This window comes from Sus scrofa, chromosome 8 (genome assembly GCF_054392235.1).
Source record: "Sus scrofa isolate SSC_HxYL_T2T_F1_AM1 chromosome 8, Sscrofa_HxYL_maternal_Yorkshire_Landrace_v2.0, whole genome shotgun sequence".
Lineage (NCBI taxonomy): Eukaryota > Metazoa > Chordata > Mammalia > Artiodactyla > Suidae > Sus > Sus scrofa.
The window spans coordinates 85,103,225-85,128,688 of record NC_139390.1 but is presented as its reverse complement, the minus strand read 5'-3'; the positions used below and the strand labels follow the sequence as shown (position 1 = coordinate 85,128,688).

Sequence of the window (25,464 nt, the reverse complement as noted above, 5' to 3'; positions counted from 1 at the left end):
AAAAATTCTGGAAATGGATACTGGTGATAGCTGTACAACAATGTGCATGCGTTTAATGCCACCAAACTGCACCAAAAAGATGGTTTAAATGGTAAATTATATGTTATCACAATATAAAGAAGTAAAAGGAGAGATCATTATTAAGAAATAAGATGCCAGATAAAGATTATTTCCCCCAAATGTAGGTTTTTTTAGGAAGTAAGCCAGATTTCTCAATGAAATCATGGATAGGTATATAAGCATTTCACATGAAATTTTAAGAAAAAAAGATACTTTAAGAAACATTTTTTAAAAAGCTTTTTTGTAGCAATAAAATTGGAACATTTGTTACCTAAATCCTGTCTATTCCTAGAGAATTCAGCCTTGTCCAAGACTGGCAATGTCATCATAAAGAAAATGTTTTTTATAAAGTATCTTGGAACCCCTGACATTCACTGGATTGCACAGGTGACACTCACTACCCAGACCACCATTTAAATAAATTCCCTCCACAGTGTTTAATGCCACCGGTAGTGGACTACGACGCTGGAGTTACCTCTGGTCGTGAGACAGGGCCATGGCCCGGATTCCTGCGTCACAGCCTGGATAGGCAAAGAGCTGCTTGAGGTCAGACACCTGCCACACCATGACCACGCCATTGTCTCCTCCCGTGAGCAGGTACTGCCCGTCCCGGCTCAGCTGGATGGCCTGTGGGATACAAGGACGTTGACCAGACATGTGACTCCAGGGAGACGGGCCCCATCCCATTTTGATTAATTCTCCCTGCCTCCAGCTACCGTGCACGCGGAGAAGGGAGAGAGTGGGCGTGTGTCCTGAGGGGTTTTCAGGGACTCACGAGTCGGAGAAAACTTCCGCCATTTTTTTTTTAAACTCAAGTGGGCCAAGTTAGACAATACTTGAGGTTTTTGTTGGTTTATGCTCAAGTTTTGCTTTTTTAAATGTTTGCTTTGTAAGGATGAAGTGGCAAACTCTTCCACTTCTACAAACAACTAAGGAAACGGAGCACATTGTAGATGGGGAGCTTCCTGGCATCTTCCCCTGTACTGTGCACACGCCAAGCCCATTCTGTACCCAGGCTGGGCAGACGGTGCTAGCTGGCCTCAAATTCTGCTAAAACACTGCTGCCTCGGGGGCTAGGGAGACCACCTACAGCTGGAGCCACCTTCACTAGGCCTGCTGGATTTTTCCAGCAGCTGGGAAGACAAGTTGGTGGGGAACCACAACTTCCACGATGATGAAATCCAGTCTAATAAGCATTTTCGTTTTGCCCCAGGACTGACTGTTTCCTGCCAGTGCTCAGCACGAAGGGCAGGCATGTAATCTACTCGTCACTCCTGTCCAAGCGGCTAACAGAAGGCCACTGCCTGGTTTCATATGACTTCTTACATTTTTTTCATGGTTGAAAAAAATCAAAAGAATGATATTATTTCATGACGTGAAAATTATATGAATTCCAAATTTCAGTGCCCATAAATAAGGGTTATTGGAACACTATGACGCATTCATTTCTGGTAACTTTCACAAGTAATTGCAACAGAGTGCAGAGCCTGCAAAACCTGAAATATTTACTCTTTGCCTTGGTACAGAGACAGTGTGCCAATTCTTGATAAAAAGGGTCCTCCTGGAGTTCTCTTGTCAGGCAGTGGGGTTAAGGATCCAGTGTTGTCACTGCTGTAGCACGGGTTCCATCCCTGGCCCAGGAACTTCTGCATGTTGGGGATGCAGCCAAAAAATACAGTAAAAGGTCCCTCCCTACTCCTACTGAGAGCCAGTCTTACTACCCATTCCACTCCTCTTGCCCAAGCCTCCTTTCCTGGCTAATGTATTAAGATACACGTTTCCTTTCTTTAGCCACGTGGCCCGGGGTGTTCTAGAAGTTACTGCCAATGCCTGTAATCTGATGTCCACACAGACAACAGTGAATGTGGGAGTCCAGACTGTACGGGATAGCGAGAAAGAAAAGATCTACCTTCAGAAAAATATATTTGCACTGTTTTGCACTCAGAGTTTTCATGTAGTTGCCTTAAGTCTTTCATTTACCCTTTGACCAAAAAAAAAAAAAAAAAAAAAAAATTAAATCATAAAGTAAGGACTATTTCAATTCACATGCACATTCTGAGGTCTCAAACTTAGCTTATTCTCAAGAACACACACAAAAAAATCTAAGAAAGAAAAACCCATGGGTGGGAGATGGTTACATGTAAGAAGTATTCTCTAAATATTAACCAAGTACAAATAGTAAGATTTTTCAATATCAATGAAAACCAATATCCTTTTCCCACATTCATTTCACAAATGGCACTCTCTGGAGGGTACCTGGGAAAGGCAATGAAGACGACAACAAATAACTATTTGCTACACTTATGGATCCAGCTGATGAAAATCCATTAACCTTATGGCTGTGGTTCACTTGAGTTTTATACTTGAGGCTTTTTACTGGATAAGTGCTATATTAAAACATAAATTAAAGCCATTAATCTTTAACTCTTTGTTCTAGAATAAAGACTCTCTAACCCTAGTTCTATGTTGAAATAAATAAAACCAGGACTTTAGGACTATGCATTTATCAGCACCTAAAACATTCTAATAAACCAGGGGCCTGCCAAAGTTAGAAAAGATTTTGTTGGCCTTTCTCCTGAGGGACCTGACAAATTTCCCTGGAGGTAAAGAGCCAGGCTAGCATTTTCTGAATGGCACCCTACCTACCACCTAAACCAGCTTTCCTGTACTTAATTCTAATATACCTGCTCAGGATCCAGGGTGGGGTGAGACTAGAGATTTTGAGGGCTCCCTGGACATGTGTTAATCTTAGGCTCTGAAATCCTGAAGGCCTGGGCAACACTGTGGCTGCGTTAGTTTCCAGCAGGGACCAGCAGGCCACAGCGTCTGCTGGCGACAGACACATCCCAAGGCACAGCTTCCTCAGGAAAAGAAATGAGTTCCTATGGGTGAAACAGTGGCCACCCTTGGCTGAGGCTAACATAACTTTGCTGCCCACCTAAATTTAAGTTACTAAGTCATCGAAACACTGCCTAACTGATGTGCTTTGTTAACCAAATATCACTGAGCATCTAAATAAAAACTGGTGGGAACCCCCAGGCCGCCTGCCTGCAGGGTTCTTGCTCTTTCAAAGGAACTTCCTTTCAGGTCTGAGCTAATGACTAATTTGCTGCCATGGCCTTCCTTCCTTTGGGCTCAGACCGGAGGCTGTTGCTCTCTCACGTCCCTAATTCCCAGCCTGCGGTTTCCTTCCACCCTTCCCGGGGCAGTTAGCTGTGAAAGTGTGGGTCTCTGGAGCCCCACACGGGCGGTGCTCATTTCAGGCAAGCTTGCTTTAATCACACGGTTGCCACTTGCAAGTTAGTGTGATAAAGTGCAGGAGTGCTGGGAAAAAGGCAATAGATTGTTTAAGCCTAAAATCCAGGGGGAAATATTGCAGAGGGAAAATAACCAGTGGCCATAGGGCAGAGAGGAAAAGCATGTGTGTATGCGGAGTCTGCAGAAAGCCTCCCGACTTTGCCTGGAGGAACATCCTGGAGCCTTTGGTACGAACTGAAATGCCACAGAAATGGTTCCAGCTGGCAAGGGATTGCAAATTATTTTACAGATTTATTAGTGTAGCTGACAATATAATCGCAACTCAAAGTGACGGATTATCAACATTATTACCGTAAAGAAAAGAGGAAAGGAAAAGCCTCTGATGTGCACTTGGTTTAAATGAAGGGAGGGAAAAAGAAAAGCAGAGCGAGCGCATTCTGTGTGCCGGCCTTCGTGGCAGAGGCGGTCAAAATGCACTGGAAGGAGTTCCCGTCGTGGCGCAGTGGAAACAAATCCGACTAGGAACCATGAGGTTGCGGGTTTGATCCCTGGCCTTGCTCAGTGGGTTAAGGATCCAGTGTTGCCATGAGCTGTGGTGTAGGTTGCAGACGCGGCTCGGATCCCATGTGGCTGTGGCTGTGGTGTAGGCCAGTGGCTACAGCTCCAATTAGACCCCTAGCCTGGGAACCTCCATATGACCAGGTGAGACCCTAAAAAAAAAAAAAAAAAAAAAGACAAAATGCATTGGAAAAAACTCACAGAAGCAGCAAGCTGACTTAAGCAATCATCCTTGGATATAGAAGCGGCCAAGGAGCCAAGTGCAGTGTAACTATACTTAGGGTTTCTCTTCCTTCATACTTCCTGACCCCAATATTTATGTGAGAAGGGAGTGATGTCACAACTGATATCACCTAAGTTGCCCTAGGTCAGGAGCAACAATGAGTGAAGTGGCCGGAAGTAGCTTAAAGTGCCACTCAGAGGGTGGAGGCTTCTGCGACCTTCCCAGCCCCAACACGTCCCGGGTCCCTTCGCTGCCTGCAGCTCACACATGCCTCCATCCCCATCTCAGAAGATGACAGGACACCACTTCATCTTACCTTAACCTGGCACCTACGGGGAGTCTGGAGATGAGAAAAGGACCTTGAAAAAAATAGCCTCTCCAAGGAGCAGACCTCCCTGTCCAACCTCTAGTACTTCCGGAGCCCTGTCCTGAAAGTGAAATGAGACCCCAGGAGGTCCACCAGCACTCCTGCCTCCTGTAAACCGAAAGCCAAAAAAGGTCTGCCTGACGGACATCAGAGTCTGAAGCAGCCCTTCCTTAACTTGCTGCGTTGGGGCCTTGCCACCCACAGAGAAGTCAGGTCTGCAATTAGGCGCTAATCCTAATTATCTTCATCCCCACCACTCCCACCAAAGACCTGTTCCGCTATAAAGAGAGCTGGTTTAGGGGTCCTCGGCTGCACTGTTTGAGCTCAGACACTCAGAAAACAATACTATTTGGTTAACCTTTTTTTTTTTTTCTTTTTAGGGCCGCACCTGTGGCACGTGGAAGTTCCCAGGCTAGGGGTCAAATCAGAGCTGTAGCTGCCCGCCTGCACCACAGCCACAGCAGTGCAGGATCTGAGCCGTGTCTGCGACCTACACCACAGCTCACAGCAACGCCAGATCCCGGATGCGCTGAGCAGGGCTAAGGATTGAACCCGTGTCCTCACAGACACTAGTTGGATTCTTAACCTGCTTAGTCACAATGAGAACTCCCCTATTTGGTTAACTTTCTTAGGTAAAGAACCAAAACCAGCCAAACAAACCGAGCAGTGCCACTGACGCCGCCCAGGGTGGCTTTGCAAGTCCTCAGGAAATGTCTGCTGAACGCACATCGTTGGCTTCACTTAGTGGCCCAGGGGCCTCAGGCACAGAGCGTTTGGGTTGAGTGGAGCCGTGGGATGGGCTGTGCTCTGGGACGGAGACAAGACCCTTGACGATTTTCTTTTGGGGTCGAAAAGAGGCCCTGGGGGCTAAAAACAGAGGTTTCTTTGGCGAACCCTCTCCCTCCTCACTCACCATGCTGTGAGGTAAAAACACAGAATGTTGAAAAGTCTGCAAGTTACACTTACCCTTATGTTATCATCTGTTTCCATGGTGGCCTGGAGTTTCCCATTCACACTAAATGTACAAAAGAAGCCATTTTCATAGAATATGACACAGTGACCCTCTCTTGAAGCTTGAATGAGTTTTGGTCTCAGGCAGTTTTCAGGACCCTCCAGAGTCCTTAACAAGTCTCCATTCATGGAATGTATGAGGCATGGTCCTTCTGAGAAAACAGGAGGAACAAAAGCAAAATGAAACTTTTGAACAAGAACAGACACAGGTGATCTGAATCCTGAGCACAGTGCCAACAGGATCATAGTACATGTTACAGCTGAAGAAAGCCTTTCTATATACCTTATAGATCAGTTAACTTTTTGTTTGTTTGTTTTTTGTTTTTGTCTTTTTGTCCTTTTAGGGCCGCACCCATGGCACATGGAGGTTCAGAGCTGTAGCCGCCGGCCTACACCACAGTCACAGCAGTGTAGGATCTGAGCCGTGTCTGTGACTTACACCACAGCTCACGGCAACGCCGGATCCTTAACCTGCTCAGCGAGGCCAGGGATCGAACCTGCAACCTCATGGTTCCTAGTCAGTTTCATTTCCACTGTGCCACGCCAGGAACTCCTATCAGTTACTTTGTAAAATCTGCATACTGGCCAGTACTCACCTTCCACTTGGGAGAGGAGAAAGCTGAGTCATACATGTTCAAGTTCAGTTCTTAAGAGACAGGAAGTTACTTTAGGAAATTCATTACGACAAGAGGTGATAAGAACTGGAGGAACTTAGTAAGGAACAGGACAGAGTTCAAGTCCTGGGAGAGCTTCCAGGAAGGCTGGGCTACCATCAGACACACCATGACTGCCTCTGACCCTCCCTCATCTCACGGGGGCCCAGTGGTACCAGCACTTGGCCCTCTGTGGTGAGAACTCATTGAGGCAGCTTCTGAAGGCCTGAGCCTTCTCTCCCACCACTCAGTGCTTTCCATGGAAGCCCACCTCCTCAGCCTTCAAGTACATTCATACAGCCATGCCCTGCCACCTGTCGTTGGTGAGTCTGCTTCCCTGCCGTCCCCCCAAGAGGCAGCTGCAGTCACCACTCCTTGCTCCCAGGGCTGACCTCCAGGCTGAGCTGTTTGAGGAGGATGGGGAAGCCCAGAAGAAGCAGTGCTTTTTCATCTGTATTGCATGCCTGCTACATGCGAAGCAGAGGAGGAGCAGGCAACCAACACTGCTTGTGTGATAAGGCAGTTCTAAGAAATGTCTGAGTTGGATGAAAGGGGTACTAGACTTAGGCCCTGCTCCTCTCTCCCTCGAGGCTCCATGGAGTTCCTGCTCTCCACACGACTACCAAAGCATGCCTCTTGGCTTTGTCCTGACCACCTCGATACGATCTTAGTGCTCTTGAGATAAATACACAAGGCAGTCTTTGCTTCACTCCGTTCCAGTGTGTGTGACTCTCAGTTATCACTTTTAAACGACACTAGTCCCCCATGCTGCAGTCCAGATTTCAGTTATCCCAGTAATCACATAAAGTGCAGTCTTCTTGGCCAGCTCTTCAGTCCACAAGTCATAAGTAACAGGTGTCGTGATGGGTGACAAACCACATCACTTCTTTCAGAGTCGGTCAGTGACCCGCACGTCTAACTCAGCTCGTGCACAGACAGCAAATGCTGTAGTTAGGTGGCCTCTTTGTCTCCCAGCGATGGAACTAGGTGACATTTTACAAAAACGGGTAATCAAAAGAGGGTACTGGCCACAAGATGAATTTGCCATAAGGAAATCAACAGTGACCAAGCTGAAAGTGAGATCTGAATCAAACATAAATGGAGCCAGAGAAGACAGAGCTGACCGGGGGAACGTGGACAGTGCTGGGGGCTGCACATGGGCAGCCGGAGGCTGGGACTGAAGGTGAACTCACTGGTCTAAGTTAGGAAAGTGGCTGTAACACACATGAGGGGCTCCCCAAAGAACTGATGCCAGCAAAACCCCTCACATTATGGAGACCTGGGAGATAGTTCATGACACTGAAAGCCCGGGAGATAAAATGGTGGAAGCTGATCCAAACTGAGGAAGGAGTGACAGCTGGTGAAGGCCTACAGAAGATTCTCACTCCTGAAGTCACAAGGAGACAAGGGGGGGTGAGTGCTGTTCCAAGTACTCTTGTGTATTTTCCACAAAGAAATAAAAGACTTTCATTCTCAATGTTTCTGATGTTTTCAATCACAGTGTACTAAGTAAACGTGAGTCTTATTTTTTCACATTCCTATAAATTTATGTGTATGTATGAATATATGCATATGTAAAACTAAACAAAAAAAACTTTTTTTTTTTTCTTTTTTGGCCACCCCGTGGGATATGGAGTTCCTGGATCAGATCTGAGCCGTGGCTGTGGCAGTGCTGGATCCTTTAACCCCCTGTGCTGGGCCAGGGATCGAACCTGTGTCCTGGTGCTGCAGTGATGCGGCCGATCCCATTGTGCCAGAGTGGGAACTCCTGAACAAGAGAACTTTTAATGTTTTGATAAAAAACATTTAAGGCCATGGAACTATCATAAAATCTCCCACTGGCTATTAAAATTTACCACTGATTATTGTTAATCATAATATTTCCTATTGAAACTATTGATTTTTAAGGTCTGTGCATGGTTTTGTCTTGCACGGTCATTTTTATGGTCCCGTGCCACTGCGCAAAGTGAAGATAGCCTGTAACGTGACAGGTTCATTTTACATGTCCAGTTTGGATCATGTGTAGTCCAAGAGCTCATGTTAGCTGAGGATAAATGAAATCACTGGGTGTAAGAAGGAAAAAAATCCAGCAGTTATAGAATCCTTGCTATCATTATTACTATGTCATTGTTTTGAGCAACTAAATTTTTAAACACAATCCTCTGAATATTTAATAAGTCTTGTTAGCTAGACTAAATATTATAGTTCAAGACACAGATAAGGTGACTCGAAAACTGCGTGCTTTCCCACCAAACTAGCCTAAGAGACTGTGTGATTACAGTACTTTCTGTGTGCGTTTAGACCTCAGTTCTGGGCAGAGGGACAGAGAAATGGACAGGCTATTATAATCAAATAAGGAATGAATTGGAAACAGCTCTGTCCCTGGTCAGATCCTGCTTTGTTGTGCGTGCTCTTGGAAAGCTTGCTGACTGCCTTTGGCCTAAACACAGGGCCGTGCTCTTAGGGCAGACCTCCAGCAAATAAGCCTAAGTATCTTTCCACTCTGTTCCAATGCCATCCTGGCCCCTGCCTAGGTCAGCGATTTGGAAGGTTGAAACAGACTGGGTGGGGCGTTTCCATCCAGGTGTGAGATGGAACCCATCCCAGTCACGGTCCAGAAGAATAAACAAATATACAAAGATGGTCCTTGTTCTTGCCTCACTCTTCGGAGCCGAGCTGTGAAAGAGAACTTCCTGCAGTGATGGAATGTTCCTTTTCTGGGCCATCCAGTAGAGGAGCCCCTAGTTGGATGTGAATATTGAACCCTTGAACTGTGGCTGGTGCCACCAGGGAACTAACTTTTTAATTTGATTGCACTTCAGTTAACGTCTACAGTTCCAAGTGGCTAACGGCTGCCATAATAGACAGCACAACTTTAGACAAAAAGGTACCACATTCAGGAGTTCCCTTGTGGCTCAGTGGGTTAAGGAGCTGGTGTTGTCACTGCAGTAGCTCAGGGTCACTGCTGGAGTGGCATGGTTCGATCCCTGGCCCAGGAACTTCCCCATATGCAGGTGCGGCCAAAAAAAAAAAAAAAAAAAAGGTACCAAATTCATCTTTGGTAATCCATTAGTAGAAGACACTAAGAAACACATCCATTTGATGAGGGTGCCACAGATTTACCTTTAGAACCACTTAACACCAGGCCTAGCTCCGCGCAGACAGCAGCACAGGTGACCTCGTAGTCGTGGCCTGTCAGGATGGCCCGAGGAGTGGTGGTCTCACCTTTAGGAAAAAAAGAAAGAGATCATGCAGGGGATGCCCTCTACTCAGATTAATCTTCAGTAACTTCTTCCTCATTCCCAGAATGCATCAGTCTTTCATTTACGGCTTAGAAATTTGTCCAAAAATCCTATTTTAGGAGTAGATCCAAACTATATGCTATAGTTTGAGGAACACATGTTGCTAAAGTTCTAAACCTTACATGATTATCAAGCGACAGTTTAAAACAGAATGAAATGAGTCAAAAATTTGCATTATAAATTGCCTTACTTTTCAAATACAAATATGAGCTCCTTGATTAGATGGTTTATGGATGATTATGAAAATGGGGACCCTGAAGTTCCCGTCGTGGCGCAGCGGAAAGGAGTCTGACTAGGAACCAAGAGGTTGCAGGTTTGATCCCTGGCCTCGCTCAGTGGGTCAAGGATCTGGCATTGCTGTGAGCTGTGGTGTAGGTTGCAGACAAGGCTTGGATCTGGTGTTTCTGTGGCTATCATGTAGGGCAGTGGCTATAGCTCTGATTAGACCCCTAGGCTGGGAACCTCCATATGCCACAGGTGTGGCCCTAAAAAAAAAGAAAGAAAGAAAGTGGGGACTCTGGCTTAATTCACATTTCAAAGAAAGGCAGCCTCATCTGCCCCCTCACTCAGGCCTCCTCCTCCAGGGCCACTGAGACCCCTGTCACAATGGAGATGGTCTGAAGTAGGACCTATGACATCTCAAAGCAGCCCCTCTCTTAAGTCCCTATTGTCTTCCTTAAGTTTATGTGTCATCCTTGTATAAAATCATACAAGGTATTCTTCTCTGCAGTTCATTCAGAGAACGGAGAGGGGATTAAACTATTAAATGTAATTCTGCTAAGTGATTGAAATTTGGGGAGGGGAAGGAGGGCAGGGAAGGAGTATCCAAATAACGGAAGATGTTTCAAAACATGTCACATGGTTGAAGCCATCCAAGTCATCGCAGTCCCAAACTAGAAAGAAAACTGGCTGGTGGATGAGGAACCCACACCAGGACTGGCCCAGCACTTGAGTCAAACAATACCATACACATGGCTGTCCTTGGGATAGTCACGCACCCCAAGGAGAGAGATCTGGCAGATCAGGGAAAATCCAGCAGAAACCTACTGTCCTTGGAAGCAAATGCCGCTGGTCCAAAAAAATTAACGAGTGCTTTTTATGACGGTCATGCATTCTCTGAAATGTCATGCAAACTGATGACTGGGAATGGGGAGGGGAAGAAGGAAAGCAGGGTGTATAGAGCACACACAGGCCCGTGACCCAAACCAGGGCAGGGCCCAGCTCTGCGCTCCCAGCCCTGCTGCCCCTGGCGCCTGCAGGGACTCCATGCCTGGTCGTCTCACATCATTCATTGAATTTATTGGGGTGCAGGAGCACAGCATTGTCCCCGGTGTCCCTCCTGGCTTTGGGGGACTATGGGTGCTTCTGAGTGAGATGGAAGTGAAGAGGCATCCTGTCAGATGCGGCACCACACTGGCTGTGCTGCACGTGGTCAGACGCGGGAAATGGCCTGCACACTTGGTGACAAAGGCAAATGACACAGTAAAAGGCCAGGTGTGGGTGGAACCAGAGGCCTGGTTTCATTTGATTCCAAGTTTTAAAACTTCTCTGGGGAGAGAAACCCACCTTAATACAAAGTTCACTTATTTTCCAAACCAGAAAGCAATGGTTACAACAACAGCTACTTTTGTTTCCTTAAAAAGTATACACATTTGGGAAATTTGTCAAGAAAAGAAGCAGATAATGCAAACCAGTCTGAACTACTTAACTTTCTGTTGGAGATAAGTCTTGCCAAGAAATTAGAGATAAATCTGCTACGTTTTAAAAGGTTGCCAAAAAATAAAATAAAAATAAAATAAAAAGTTGCCAATACTGTAACCCTGATTCATGCCCCCCCCAAATACCGAAAAATGTTATTTTTGAAATTAATGTTTAATTAAATCCATTGGCAGCTTTTTTAAAATCAAGGATTAAAATCACTGAGAGCTAAGCAGTATATTTTCGGTGTGCTTATTCCCTTTTTGTTTTCAAAAGTTACCATTTTATGAGGGGGGAGGTTTGTGCTTTAACTTGAATTGGCTTGGAATTCCTCAGTGGAAAATGGAAAGCTGATGGCAACTGAAAGCAATCTAAATGTAAGCCAAAGTAAACAAAGGACAGATGGATAATGGGGACCCAGAGGACGCTGTCACTTAAGTATGCCAATGCGAACGTTTTGTTTTCTAGATCTAAGGATATTTTCTCAGGGACACAGGGAGGAAGTGACAAGAGTGCTGTCAACTGATTTCTTTCTTTAATGTAAAAGAGTTGAAAACCTGAGAATTTTCTATGACTATAGTTTAGGGAGCTGCATAATTAACCCTATAAATAGTGAATTAAGGTATAAGCATTCTTTTTTTTTTTTTGTCAACTCATAATTAAGATTTTTATAAGTATGCTTTACCTCCAAAATACAAGCTTCCCATATTCCATACTATACCAGTTGTGGTGCTTCCTTCCGAATGTCAGAGGACACAGGCACATGCTGGGTAACTTCAAAACTGGAAAGAGACTTCTCTTTTCCTGGGGCCTGATCTCTAAATAAAGGAACTGTTCAATGCCAGGACTCTGGCTTCATTGTTTGGCAAAATGGTTCCTAACCCAGGAAGCAGGTTAGACAGTTCAGGAAGTATGGGGGGGCGAAAAAGGAGAAAAAGAGAAGGAAAGGAAACGAAAAACAACAAATTGAAAGCAGAAGCGTACACTTCTGATGACTGCGTTCTTCTCAGGTAACTGGTTTCACCAGCACTCACTAGATTTCCAGTAAAAAGGCTGCTGCTGAACTTTCCTCCCTTTTAGGAAAAGCACATTCATGGCCTCTGAAAATCCACAGTCAATATAAGGAGAGTGATCACTTCCTGTAAGAAAAGGTATTGCCAGTCTTTTTGGAGAGACTGAACTGTGCACTCTTGTGGTATATGTGGTACAGACTCAGCATTCTTTCCATTTCCCCATTGAAAAAAAAATCTGTTCAAAATAAACACGTGCATTTTTATAGGTTCCAATCAACGAAATGTTTTACATGTTAAAATTTCATTATGGCAAATGGGATGACATGATAGAGGATTTAAATCCAACAGGTCCATACCGACTATGTTCAACAGACATTTTGGGAGCCCCCTGGGATGGAATTATGAGGGGTAGAGGGGACCACGGGAGGCAGAGCACAGGTTTCAAGTGTGGCTCAGAGAATCTATTCTTTCTCTGTAGTCACACCTTTAAACAGCATCCTGCAACCTGGCAGTAACAGCTTACGCATCAATAGCAATACACATGTATACCTGTGTATCTTTGTTTGGAGAACATAGGAACAAAATCTGGGAACCGCATCACTCATTCTCCCTGTAACACTCACCTAAATCTATCCTTCCCAACTACTCGTCAGCCCACAGAGCTAATACCTAGGGGCAGATCAGCTCCAATAAGACAATACTGGCCATAAATTACTTTTCCAAAGATCCCAAAGCTATGGCCACCTCTCACCGAAGTCTCTAAACTGAATAAAGAGTAGGGGGGAAAAGTCTTCCAAAAACATATTGGGTTAATTCTTTGATAAAAAATTGCAGTAGTTAATGGATACACAAAGTCTTGACTTTTGCTTTCTGAGATAATAAGGGCTACCAAAAGCTGGATCATAAAGCAGAACAGATTCCCTTAAGAACCTTTTAAAGTCTTACTGCGGGAAAAATTGTCATGGCTTTCAATAAAGCCGAAGAGAAAAATTTATCTTGCTGCTAGTTTAAGGGGCGCCACTTCAAACTCTTCTTAAAGAAAAAAATAAAAAGAGAAAGAGGATAGACTTCTTGGACTGCTTTGAAAAGCAACTGCTTGAGCAATTGCTTCAAAGGAAAAGGGGCGTCTTTGTCCAGAGAGTAGGTTTATGCCTAGTGATGCAAATCCTAACCAAAGGCTGAAAAGGATACTCAGTGCATCTTTATGGATGGCCTTAAAGGAAGATGAACAAGTCAAAGGAGATTAAAGACAGTCCAAATCCTGCCACGAATACCAGGACACACCAGTTTTTACAGATGTGCTTCTCTCGGTTCATAACACTGAATATCAAGCACTAACTTACAGCATTCTAACAACCCAACTTGCATTTAAGCAGCACAAGACCTCCCTAACACCCATTTAGGATTTATACCGGACCTGTTTTAAAATATTAGGTGAAATGTTTTACACCATTAGGCAGAATAACAAATGCTGCTATGAAATGTGTTTCTTTGATGCCCTCAAAATGCTGGGTGTATTTCTCCATCAAATGAACTCTGAACCACTTAAAGTTATACCTGAAAGAAGAGAAGTAGAAAATAGTAATTTCTCTAGTATCCTGTGCATAAATATCCCATGAGAAAAATATTTCAAAAGCTCTGTCTCCGTTAAGGCAATGGAATTATTAATCCAGGTAAAAATAGACTCGACACATACTGTTGGCAAACTTTGAATTACATTTTAATAAATGAAGTTCTTGGTATTTTTGGCATCATCTCCCCAGTCTTAATGAAAATGAAATTGCTTTAAAAAGGCACTGCAAAGTTCTCACTAGCAGTTTAAATATGTTGTTCTGAGTAGAGCGAGAATCCCCTTCATTCATTCACCTTTTTCATACCATCGATCATGGAATGAAGTGCAATGCAGCAGTTCCCTAGTCAAGCAGCACAAGACCTCCCTAACACCCATTTTTATGGAAATAAAGTGAGTTCTTCCAATTAATACTTAGTTTATATTTAGGGCAGAAGTTAACATTTCCATTTTGTTTACTCTTTCATTCCTTCACTCCTTCATTCACTCAGTAACATTTACTGGGTATATATCATGTGCAATGCAGTGTGCAAACAAGGAGGGGAGAATTTTTTATACAAAATGAATATTTACTATCAATTAATAAAGCCTTTTTTAAAATAAAAACCACTGGGAGTACCCATTGTGGCAAAGCAGAAATGAATTTGACTAGGAACCATGAGGTTGTGGGTTCGATCCCTGGCCTTGCTCAGTGGGTTAAGGATCTAGTGCTGCCGTGAGCTATGGTGTAGGTAACAGATGTGGCTGGGATCCTGCGTTGCTGTGGCTGTGGTGTAGGCCGGAGGCTGTAAATCCAATTCAACCCCGAGCCTGGAAACCTCCACACGCCACGGGTGCGGCCTTAAAAAAAAGCAAAAAATAAAAATATAAATAAATAAAAACAGCCAATATAATTCTCTGGACTAGTAAAATCTAATGCCATCTGATCTCTTACAGATATAAAACAAAATATGAAACCTGGTTTTAGAAGAAAATCATTTCAATGGAGTACTCATTTTGAAAGAAAATTTAAGTTTGTATAAGAACCTAAATATATAAGTATATATAGATTTAAGAAGATATCAATATTATATAATATATGCCAAACACTTCCTAAAACAGGATACTGCTCTTTTGTCCATGCCTTCTGTTCCATTTTATTTACAACTAAATACTTCAAAACATTCATCAACAGAAAAATTTCATATGAGAACTGAACACCAAGCTTTCTCATGTGGTAAATCAAGAAAGGAAATGATTTTTTCTGAAGCGAAAGGAGGTTAGCTGTTAAATGTTTCTTAAATTTTTCCATTAACTTCCTCATTTTTCAATGGGAATTATAACACTACATTTTAATTATACAAAGAAAAATTATTTAAGGTTGTTGGATTTATTCCATCTCCTCCAGCCTCCCCTCTGCTCTTCATTCATTATGGTCTCTTTAATGAAAAAGATAAAATGTCAATTCGATTAAACATACAGACTACAGAAAACAAGCCAGAGCTGCATTTAGGGTGTGACAACCAACAGACAGTAAGTTTGGTAGCTTCCTCTTGTAAATAATATTAGAATTATTAATGTCAGACAATGTAAGGTTGGTATAAAAATCAATAATATGTTCCCAGCTGGCCTAGCGGTTAAGGATTCAGCATTGTCACTGCTGTGACTGGGGTTCAATCCCTGTCTTGGGAATGTCTTCTGCATGCCACAGGTGAGGCCAAAAAAAAAAAAAAACCTTCTTGATTTACATAAACTTTCTTCTACTTTGTGAAAGGAGCTGACAGTGAACGTTTATGAAAGTGAATGGTCATGGAATCATCCTCTAAGATTACACTAGAAAGTGGGTCTGTGTGATTATATACCAACCACTGTAGAGTCAAAGTATAACCCTAACATGTGTAATACGACCTAAAAAGCACAACATCCTATCATGACATATTACGTTACGAGAACTCAGTATAACAAAATTGTCTCTATACTGTTCTTTGCAAACAGTGCTTTAGTGATAAGGTTGCTTTAAATTCTCGACAGCTGATGATCTAATGAAATCAAATTAAAAATGCTACAGAGTTTAGGGGTTCACTAAGAATGGTGCCTGTGCCCTAGAGTGCCTGGCTTGGGAAAGTTCTCATGGTTCTGGTAAGATCTGGGAGCTTCAAGGCCCAGGGCAGAGAGTGAAGGCATACTTATAATCTCTCTGTGCCTCATCTGTAAAACAAGGAAAATACCCGCAGTTATCACACAGGACAGCGGTGAAGATTGGTGGTTACTGTGTGAAGTGCTGAGGAGGGGGCATGGCCCATAGTGAGCACCCAGTGAGAACCACCTAGTAACAACAGAACACGCAGTAACAACAGAATGATGCCTATTTGCACCCTCGGTCGCAGACACTCTTTCCAGCAAAAGGATAATATCTGATCCCGTGCCACATAAATGCCAGTTAGAGATGGTTCTCTTACTATTGTTTCTTGTCAAAGAGACAATATACCTTCATGTCTAGAAATTTTGTTTTGATTTCTCCCATTCCCCCTTTTCTTAGACTTTCCAACCTCCCCTGACAATCCAGTTAATTCTGATACAACTAGAGCAGGAAGTTAAAGTACATTACAATCATGAGGGATTTTCCTCCCAAAGAAAATGCCTTTATTATCTCTGTTATCAAAATACGATATGCTCTCTATAAAACATTCATTTAACTTAGTAAATTAGAAGGAGAAAATGAAAAACTGCCTCCAAATTCCACTAACTGAAAACAACCATTGCTAACATTTAACTATCATTCTAGACTTGTTCCTATGCATAAATATACATGAGACAAGGTACATACATACAGACACAGATGGTTAGAATATATTATACATGTGGTCTGGTGACCTTTTACACTTAGTGGTACAGAGAGCGTATCCTTTCCTGTCAGTATCACAAATTCAAAATGTTATTGGCTGTGCGAAGGTATCACACTTTACTTAATATACTTCTCGTATATACTTTTAATGTGCCTATTCTTCCAGAGGGGCTCATCTTTGGCTCTGATTCACTGATAACTCCTGTAGCTGCATGAGTGCCTAGTAAACATTATCAAATTCTGCCTCCAATAAGAGAGTACAGATATTTAGAAAAGTTGTTGAAATCTTGTTCATAATTTGTTGATATGGAACATTATGATTCTTATGAATATTAAAATATGTGAAAAATGAACATAGACAGGTTTTTATCTATCTATCCTAAATACCCACATCACATAAAAATTCTCTGTAATCTATCCTTCTTAACATTTTAAAGTTTCCTCTGTAAAAGATACATGAGTAAGGCACTAGTGAAAAGTATAAAGGGTTTTCGCATCTTCAGCTATTAGAAACATCCTAGATTGACACCAAAGGCCGAGATAACAAGAGGAAAAAATAAACAAGTGGGATTACATCAAACTGAAAAGCTTCTGCACAGCAAAGGAAACCATCAGCTAAATGTAAAGGCAAAGTATGGAATGGGAGAAAATACAAGCCACATACCTGGTAAAGGATTAATATCCAAAACACATTAAGAACTCATGTAACTCAATATTGAAAGAAGAATCCAATTTGAAAATGGGCAGAGGATCTGAGTAGACTTTTTTGTTTTTTGGCTGCCTCTGATCCCCCAGGCCAGGGACCAGATCCGAGCTGAGCTGAGACCTTAGCCACAGCTGCGGCAACGCCAGATCCTTAACCCACTGTTGCCAGGCTGGGGATCGAACCTATGTCACAGCATTCCCAAGTTGCTGCTGATCCCACTGTGCCACAGTTGGAGCTCCTGAATAGACATGTTTTACAAAGAAGATATATGATGGTCAATGGGTAGAGAGAAAGATGCTCAACATCACTTATCATCAGGGAAACGCAACCTCCAATGAGGTATCACCTCACATCTGCTAGAATGGCTTTTATCAAAAGACAAGAAATGACAATGTTGATGAAAATGTAGAGAAAAGGGGATCCTTGTACACGGTGGGAATGTAAATTGGTACAATTGCTATGGAAAACAATATGAAGGTTCCTCAAAAAATTAAAAATAGAACTACCATGTGATTCTGCAACCCCACTTCTGGGTATTCATCTGAAGGAAAGGAAAACACTAATTCAAGAAAGTATCTGCAAAGCCCTCAGGGTAACTGCAACATTATTCACAATGCCCAAGACATGGAGACCACCTGGGTCCACTGACAGATGAATGGATAAACAAAATTATACACACATACACACACACATGCACACATATACATATACATGTATACATACATACACACATGATGAAATATTATTCAGCCATAAAAAAGGAGATCCTGCTATTGCAACAACATGGTTGAACCTTAAGGGCATTATGCTAAGTGAAATAAGTCAGAGAAAGACAAACACTCGGATCTCATTTATGTGCAGAATTTTTTAAAAACCCATCAAACTCAGAGATACAAAGAACAGCCTGCCAGAGGTGGCTGCCAGAAGAAGGAGGAGGGCAAAATGGGCAAAGGTGGTCTAAAGGTACAAACTTCCGTTTATAAAATAATGAGGTCTTGGGGAAATATTGTACAGCCTGGGGATTATAGTTAATAATAACGTATAGTATATTTGAAAGTTGCTGAGAGAGTGGCTCTTCAAAGTTCTCACCATCTGAAAAAAATCTGATAACTATGTGTGGTGATGGATGTTAACTGGACACTGGGGTGATCATCTCCAATACATACAAATACCAAATCACGGTGTTGTACGTCTAAAACCAATGTAATTTTATATGTCAACTGTATCTCAATTTAATAAGGAGAAACATCCTGACCCTGCTCACCCTGAGGAAATAAAACAATCTCTCAGTTGTAGAAAGTTGCAAGCTACGTGGATAAAAGCTTGAAAGCTCAATAGTCATGCAGACCTAAGTAAGCCATGAGAGGCAGATAGGATTCAAAGGGTCCTTTTCCTACCTAAAAACACTTCAAATCCAAAATTTGAAGTCTAACCAAACCTACTGGAATGTGAAAAAAACTACTTCTAAAAACAGAGCAATCGGAGTTCCCGTTGTGGCACAGAGGAAACGAATCCGACTAGGAACCAGGAGATTGTGGGTTCGATCCCTGGCCTTGCTGAGTGGGTTAAGGATCTGGCATTGCTGTGAGCTGTGGTATAGCTCGCAGATGTGGCTCGGATCTGGCGTTGCTGTGGCTGTGGTGTAGGCTGGTGGCTACAGCTCCGATTAGACTCCTAGCCTGGGAAACTCCATATGCTGTGGGTGTGGCCCTAAAAAGGACAAAAGACCAAAAAAAAAAAGAAAGAAAAAAAACAAAAACGAAAACAGAGCAATGGTCATTTCTATATTGAATCTCAAGAGTCAAAGAAGCCCAAAGACCAGAAGCTCTACTTTGCCACACCTTGTTTAAGCTTGCTTTCATAATGATTACCTGCTTCTTAAAGGGGCAAGTTTATTGCAGTTGGTAAAAAAATTTTTTTAAAGAAAACCAGATTGTTTACCCAAAGAACATAGAAACACTAGTTTGAAAAGATGTATGCACTGCTGTGTTCAATGCAGCATTATTTACAATAGCCAAGACGTGGAAACACCTTAAGTGTCCATCAGTGGATAAATGGATAAAGAAGATGTGGTATATATACATAATGGAATACTACTCGGCCATAAACAAGAATGAAGTCCAGCCATTTGAAACAACACAGGTGAACCTTGAAGGTATTATGCTAAGTGAAGGAATTCAGATGGAGAAAGACAAACACTATATTTCATTCATATGTGGAATCAAACAAATGAACAAACAAAATTAAACAAAAACAAACTCACAGATACAGAAATCAGATTAGTGGTTACCAGAGGGGAAGAAGATTGGGGGGATGGGCAAAATGGGTGGAGGAGGTCTACTGTATGGTCATGGATGGTAACTAGATGACACTATTAACTTTGTAGTGTAAGAGATATCAAACTAGAGTGTGTACATCTGAAACTTGTATAATAACAACAACAAAAAAACCTAGAGCAATGGTAAATCATCCAAGGCATTTAATACTTAATTTCATATCAAAATGGGTCTCTTCATAAATTCTCAGGAATATTTAAGGTACAATATGAGGTACATTTGCACAAAGCTGTCATATAATTTCTCTAAAGGAACAAACTCTTTGGAAGGTGCTGAAGTCAGTCTAATATGTTGTTCCAGGAGGTCTCAGTTCAACGTATCCTTAGTTATCCTGTAATAATATCCCTCCCTCTCTTTCACGAACTATTCTAAAAGCAGAAGACTCCTGATTTGAGGCTTAAAAAAGGAAGGTGGGGGAGGAAGTGGCTTGCAATTTCAGAGTACATCCAATCTCAATTAAATGAAAGAAGACATGTTTACTTTTTTTTTTTTTTTTTTGAGAGTCTAAAGAACATAGTTGACTAGAGAGAATTTGTACCTTCTAACTAATGGTTAATTCCCCCCATTGTTTGACATTCTATTTCTTATCCGAGCATAAAGTATTAGACAATTTTCTTTGGTGTGGCACCAGGAAAGTCTACATATGAAGATACGCAGTTTCAATTTGAGGGCATAAATCATCAGTTCTGTTTTCATATTTATATGGCGAGAGCCCATGGGCTGAATGGTATAGTCATTTTTTTTGCAACTAAACAAGGTAAATAAATGTGATATATTGGCACATCAGTCCAGCACTCTGCATATGGTGCACATTAAGTTGTATTCATTTGCCATATGAATATAATTCCTTTTACCACACTGACTATTAGTTACAAGCAGTAAATACAGAGTTGTTTTGCTGGAACTGGAGGGCCTGCATTACATCATGGAGCACTAAACATCCTGGACCTTCTGGAGAATTTCATAGACCTAGTTTTAATGTCACCTGAACTTGAACACTGCCAACATGTTGCTTCAAACTCTGCTTGATGAGTTCTTTGAGGAAATAAAGAAAAACACAGGGCTATCTTAGTGTTTGTGCAACAGTGCAAACCAAAAGTCGGGCCACAAGGAAAGTTCTTGATGAGGTACCTGTAAGAACTCGTGTTCGTGCCAAAGAATCAGATTGAGAGTCATAGCCCAGAGAGAAAAAGACTACTTGTTTCAAACACTGCTTTCATATGCAGAAGCTAGTTAACTTAGGAAAACTAAAGTTAAAAATATCATGCAGACAACTCTCTCCAACTCTATCTTACTGAAGAGTTGTGATTATTAAGATGAGAGTTTATCTCACGGCAACCTGGGATGCTTTGTTTCATCAGGCATATACTGTACTTCCTTTTCCTCAAACAAAATATTCACTGTAACACCCTGAATCCAGGTTAGTGCAGGGCAGAGCAGAAGGAAAGTAATTTCTTTTACAAACACTTTTGGTTCAGCACAGATGGACATATCTTGACATTTGTGAACCATAAATAATACATCACAGGCAATTAAAAACCAAGTACACCTGTTTTAACAAGTACTGATTTTCCGTTTTACCAATTTTAAGTCCCCAAATGCATCCAGCAGGTGGTGCTCTAGGATGCCAGCTTACAGAGAGTGATCCTGCTGGTGTTACATCCACCTATATTTTGGCAAGACAAAGAATAAGGACTTACCATCGGTTGCTTCGGTAAAGCATCTTAGGCTTTATGATAAAAAGAACATAATTCCTAGATATGCGCACAAAAATATACATATGCATAAGCCCATGTGCACAGAGGCTACCAGTCAATAAGTCACACCTGGACGTATTGTGACACTACTTTTCTTATAGACTTGATGAGTAGTCTATGTATATCAGTGGTATTTATGGTCATATGGCAAGATCATTCTAAATTCATTAAAAAAAAATTTAGAAGGCCTGAAAGTTAGAATTCATTTTTAATTATAGCAGGAATGTCTCATTAGGGTGATACTGGTAAAATTAACAACAGTAGGATTTACGGTAATGACTTAAGTGATTGATGAGAGTATAACAAAATGAAGTTTTAGACAGAGAAAAAGCAGGGCAGCCATGGCATACAGTACTTTAAAAAACAGCTCTGTGGTCTGTTAGTGCTAGCCTTATGGTTAATAAAACCTTCTTTCTAATTAACGGTGCTGAAATATTCTTAAAAAACAGAATCTTGTTATGAAAAAAAAACTTAAGTTTTTTTTTTTCTCCCGTAGACGCCATTCTCATGAAGGAGAAAGCTGACATAGATTAGCATGTCTGATTGCAAAGAGGAAAAAAAAAAATGCCACCTTTCAATCAAATCAAAAACAGAATGTGAGAATGGAAAACTACTTTATTGAAATACTATACACACCATCTATGCAACACCTCACAGTCAGTGACCATTTGCTTCTAAAGCTAATGAAGTATGGCTTTAAAAAAAATTACTCGGATACCTAAACATGATTAATAAGCATTTAGATGCTTAATAAGTATTTAATTTTTATCCATTAATAGAACACAAAATACAGGATAACTATTTTATAAATTTTCATCTCAGTTATAGGATCATTTTGAAGTTTAAAGTATCTAAATGTCAATTCAATGCATCAGGGAACATTTTCTTCAAAATTTGCAAATGTACAGTCTGGAGAGCATCATTTTGAAGGAAAAATGAGTATTCCAGGAAAAGTATTTTGGGGGACAAGATTCAGTTCTAAAACAAAGAGCATTAAGGCAAAGAAAGAGATGCTCCCATGTAGAAAATATGTTTCATTGAAATGTTCTTGGTTAATTTTATTTTAAAAATCCACAGCCAAATGAAATCCTATCTTAATTTTTCTTCCCATTAAGAAAGCCGCATTTTATAGGCGATAACTATCATAAAACAATAGACTCAAGGATGAAAAACTGTTATATAGGAAAACAAGGCTTCTGCTACATAATCTAGGCAGATTTCATCAAGCATATGAATCCTTTTAAAAGCCCCAAGTTATACTACACACAGGTTTTATCCAGTTTGAATTAGCCTGATTTTGCCCAGGCAATGTGCTTATTAATATTGGATAACATGATTCTTACAAAAATAGTGCTAAAGCTATTTTACATAGACCACTAATATTAGATTTGTAGAAAATGGCGTAGGTTTAAGACCCTAGTAAGTAAAATTACTAACTTATTCTCATGATTTTTGAAATAAAAAAGCAAAATACTTGAATGAGACCTATAAAATGCAAAAAAGCAAGAGCCTGTTTTTTAAGAATAATTTACTCATTTTCCTTCTAAGTGGGGAAAAAAATCTAAATTCAAAAATTTAAGTCAAGGATTCTGTACATTTATAGACCACACTGGAGTTATGTATATAAAAGTCTGACTATTTCTAAAGGGTCAATTATATTACATCCAAGAGATACAACATAGAAATAAGCATAACCTAAAATTCCTCATCTGAAGAGCTGTGACTTCAGAGGCTGCATTGTGGAGCCATCAATGAGCCACAGGCTTATAAAATCCAAACCAGCTTCCATGAATGTTTAAAACACAGTTCACATGCGGTAAAAAGGTCTTTGTTTTCGTATGTTTGTCATTTTCTGCTGAAAAGCTTAGACTGGCTTGTTCATTTTTCTGTTCTAATGTGTGGAAATTCTCATTATATGAAAAACTGCCTATTTGTCTTTCTCCCAGATTCATCCTTCAAATCTAAAGCAAAATTAAATTGGGACATCAGATGTTGTTATAAAAGGGCCAAACAGGACGAGGCTCACTTTGAGAAAGGTAATTTAATTTAGTTAAGATGCATTACAATTTTCAAAAATTTGTATTAGATGTGCTGTTATGCTATTCTTTTTTTTTTTTTTTTTCCCCTTTCATTACTGTCATTACCAGGGAGTTAATGTCCACCATAACTGCAGACAATGAGAGGGTACAGTTGAAGTGCTTTATGAAAAATATCACATCATAATATATACTCTAAAGCCAGCAAGATGGTGTTTGCGTGATGATTTATTTGCTCTAAGCATCCTGTGCTCTGATAAAACCCTAAGTCGGTTACTATTGTTGTTTTCATTTTACAGACAAGACAGCCCAGCAAAGCTTGGAACTTAGATTTGTTTCACTTTCAACTCCAGGATTTGTTCAATCCTACTTGATTCTTTTTTTTTTTTTTTTTTTTTTTTAAAGGACATGCATGTAAAAACCATCTCTAGGGTGATTTATAAGGTATTTAAATATGTATAAAAAGATTTCTCCCTTCTGGAAAACCTGAATATTTCTAGTTTTAACATACACTTATATTTCTGAAATAGAAAAAACAATTACACACAAGTGTAGCTAGGAAGCCTTCAGATACCTCTCAAAATACTCATCTGTAATGACAGAGAACGCGGTTAGGTCAAGGAAGCAAAAAGAAACATTTTTTTCACTTGGATTGTTCTTTGAGCATGAAACCTCTCACACTACTTTTAAAGTGGAAGACAGTTGTTCCTACATATTTTCACACAAATAACAAGATGGTATGTGTATTATCTATGTCAAATCTAGATTTGTCTGAGATCCCTTAGTGAATCTCAGTAACTTAATGTACAGAAACAGGAAAAAAAGAAATTGAAAGTAGTCACTCATCCTAAAAGGCCAGAAAGGAAAGAAAGAGCAGAAGGTAAGGGTCCATAATGAAAAGAACATGAAGTATTTCTCAAAAGAATGTGAAAAACAAAGTCCGTGAAATGTACGTATTTCAAATTATTATTGTAATTATGTATAAAACGGAGACGTCTGGGTAAATATGTGAAATGCACGCATATACACACACCACCCCTCCATGCTGACACGCACGCTGAAGTTGGATCTGATTACAAAGGCTGTATTACTCTTCGCATTACAGCCTTAAAGTTACTTTACCTTCTGTTTGTTTAGGGAATTATCCATGTTTTGATTAAAATAAGAAATACATGTTAGAAGTTCACCGAATAAAAACGCTGTTTCACCACCACACCAAACAAAATACATACAAAGCAGAGACAGCGCTGATAAAATTACTTTACATCTTCTTTTAAAACTGTATGGGCTCTTGATTAAATTTGTTTTTAAAGATTTCCCTTTCACACAAATATATACATTTAATAAGCATAGCTTTAAGAAGTTAATCCAAAATATGATGGACTTAAACATAGTCAGACTGTTTTATAATCTGGGTCTGAGTGACAGAAGTTAAGTACTATAGCATTCAGGTAAAATAAGCAGAAAGAACATAATCCTTCCTTAACCAAATGCATGGCAACTTGCTTTAAATTAAGAAACGAAATATTTAAGAGCAGTTCAAATGCTCTACCTGAGGAAGTAAAAATCTAAAGCTATTCTTGCAGGAACTCTTCAGTGTTGTCATAATCATTTTAATTAAATTCTCATTTTTCAGGTGGGCCCTTTAATTGTTTTTTCCTACTTCTTAATGTGTTTTTCTAAAGCCATTTCTTTTTTGCAGCTGTGCGCGATTGGTTTTAATGGTAGCTGCTTCCTTTTTTGCCTTCTGTGAATTACAATTTTAAATGGTTACACATTTTTTTCTGTTTTACTGCCTTCGGCACAGTTTCATAAAGATGTTTAAGGCTGTTGGTGAACATTTTCATCCCCCATCTGAAAAACTAAGAGCCAGTCTGAATATTCCATATTGGCCTTTTATGACCTGTTTTATCTTTTAATATGTAAATGAAAGCATATTTTTTTAAAAGACTGGTTTGTTTCCATGAAATTATAATTTTTTGCTCTTTAAAAATATGAATTCAATAAACAAGGTAATATGTGACTGCCCTTTTATGTTATATCGTGTTCTTCATGAATGAAACACTTTTATTTTATTTGGTGACAGCCATTT

General features: G+C 40.7%; 2 protein-coding genes across 5 annotated transcripts in view; one reads left to right on the top strand and one right to left on the bottom strand.

The window, feature by feature from the left end:
* Positions 1 to 657, top strand: part of DCLK2 (doublecortin like kinase 2) — a 179,890-nt gene extending 179,233 nt beyond the window's left edge. Inside the window, exon 17 of the mRNA XM_084972726.1 lies at positions 495 to 657. The gene's annotated coding sequence lies outside the window, so the exon portion shown is untranslated. The remainder of the gene's footprint in view (positions 1 to 494) is intronic.
* The window catches only part of LRBA (LPS responsive beige-like anchor protein), a 712,651-nt gene that overhangs the window by 5,143 nt on the left and 682,044 nt on the right, over positions 1 to 25,464 (bottom strand). For all 4 annotated transcript variants that reach the window (XM_021100637.2, XM_021100639.2, XM_021100636.2 and 1 more), the window contains exons 54-56: positions 9,254 to 9,355; positions 5,433 to 5,629; positions 536 to 687 (exon numbers count right to left, since the gene is read on the bottom strand). In XM_021100637.2, the coding sequence (XP_020956296.1) occupies positions 536 to 687; positions 5,433 to 5,629; positions 9,254 to 9,355 (451 nt within the window). The remainder of the gene's footprint in view (positions 1 to 535; positions 688 to 5,432; positions 5,630 to 9,253; positions 9,356 to 25,464) is intronic.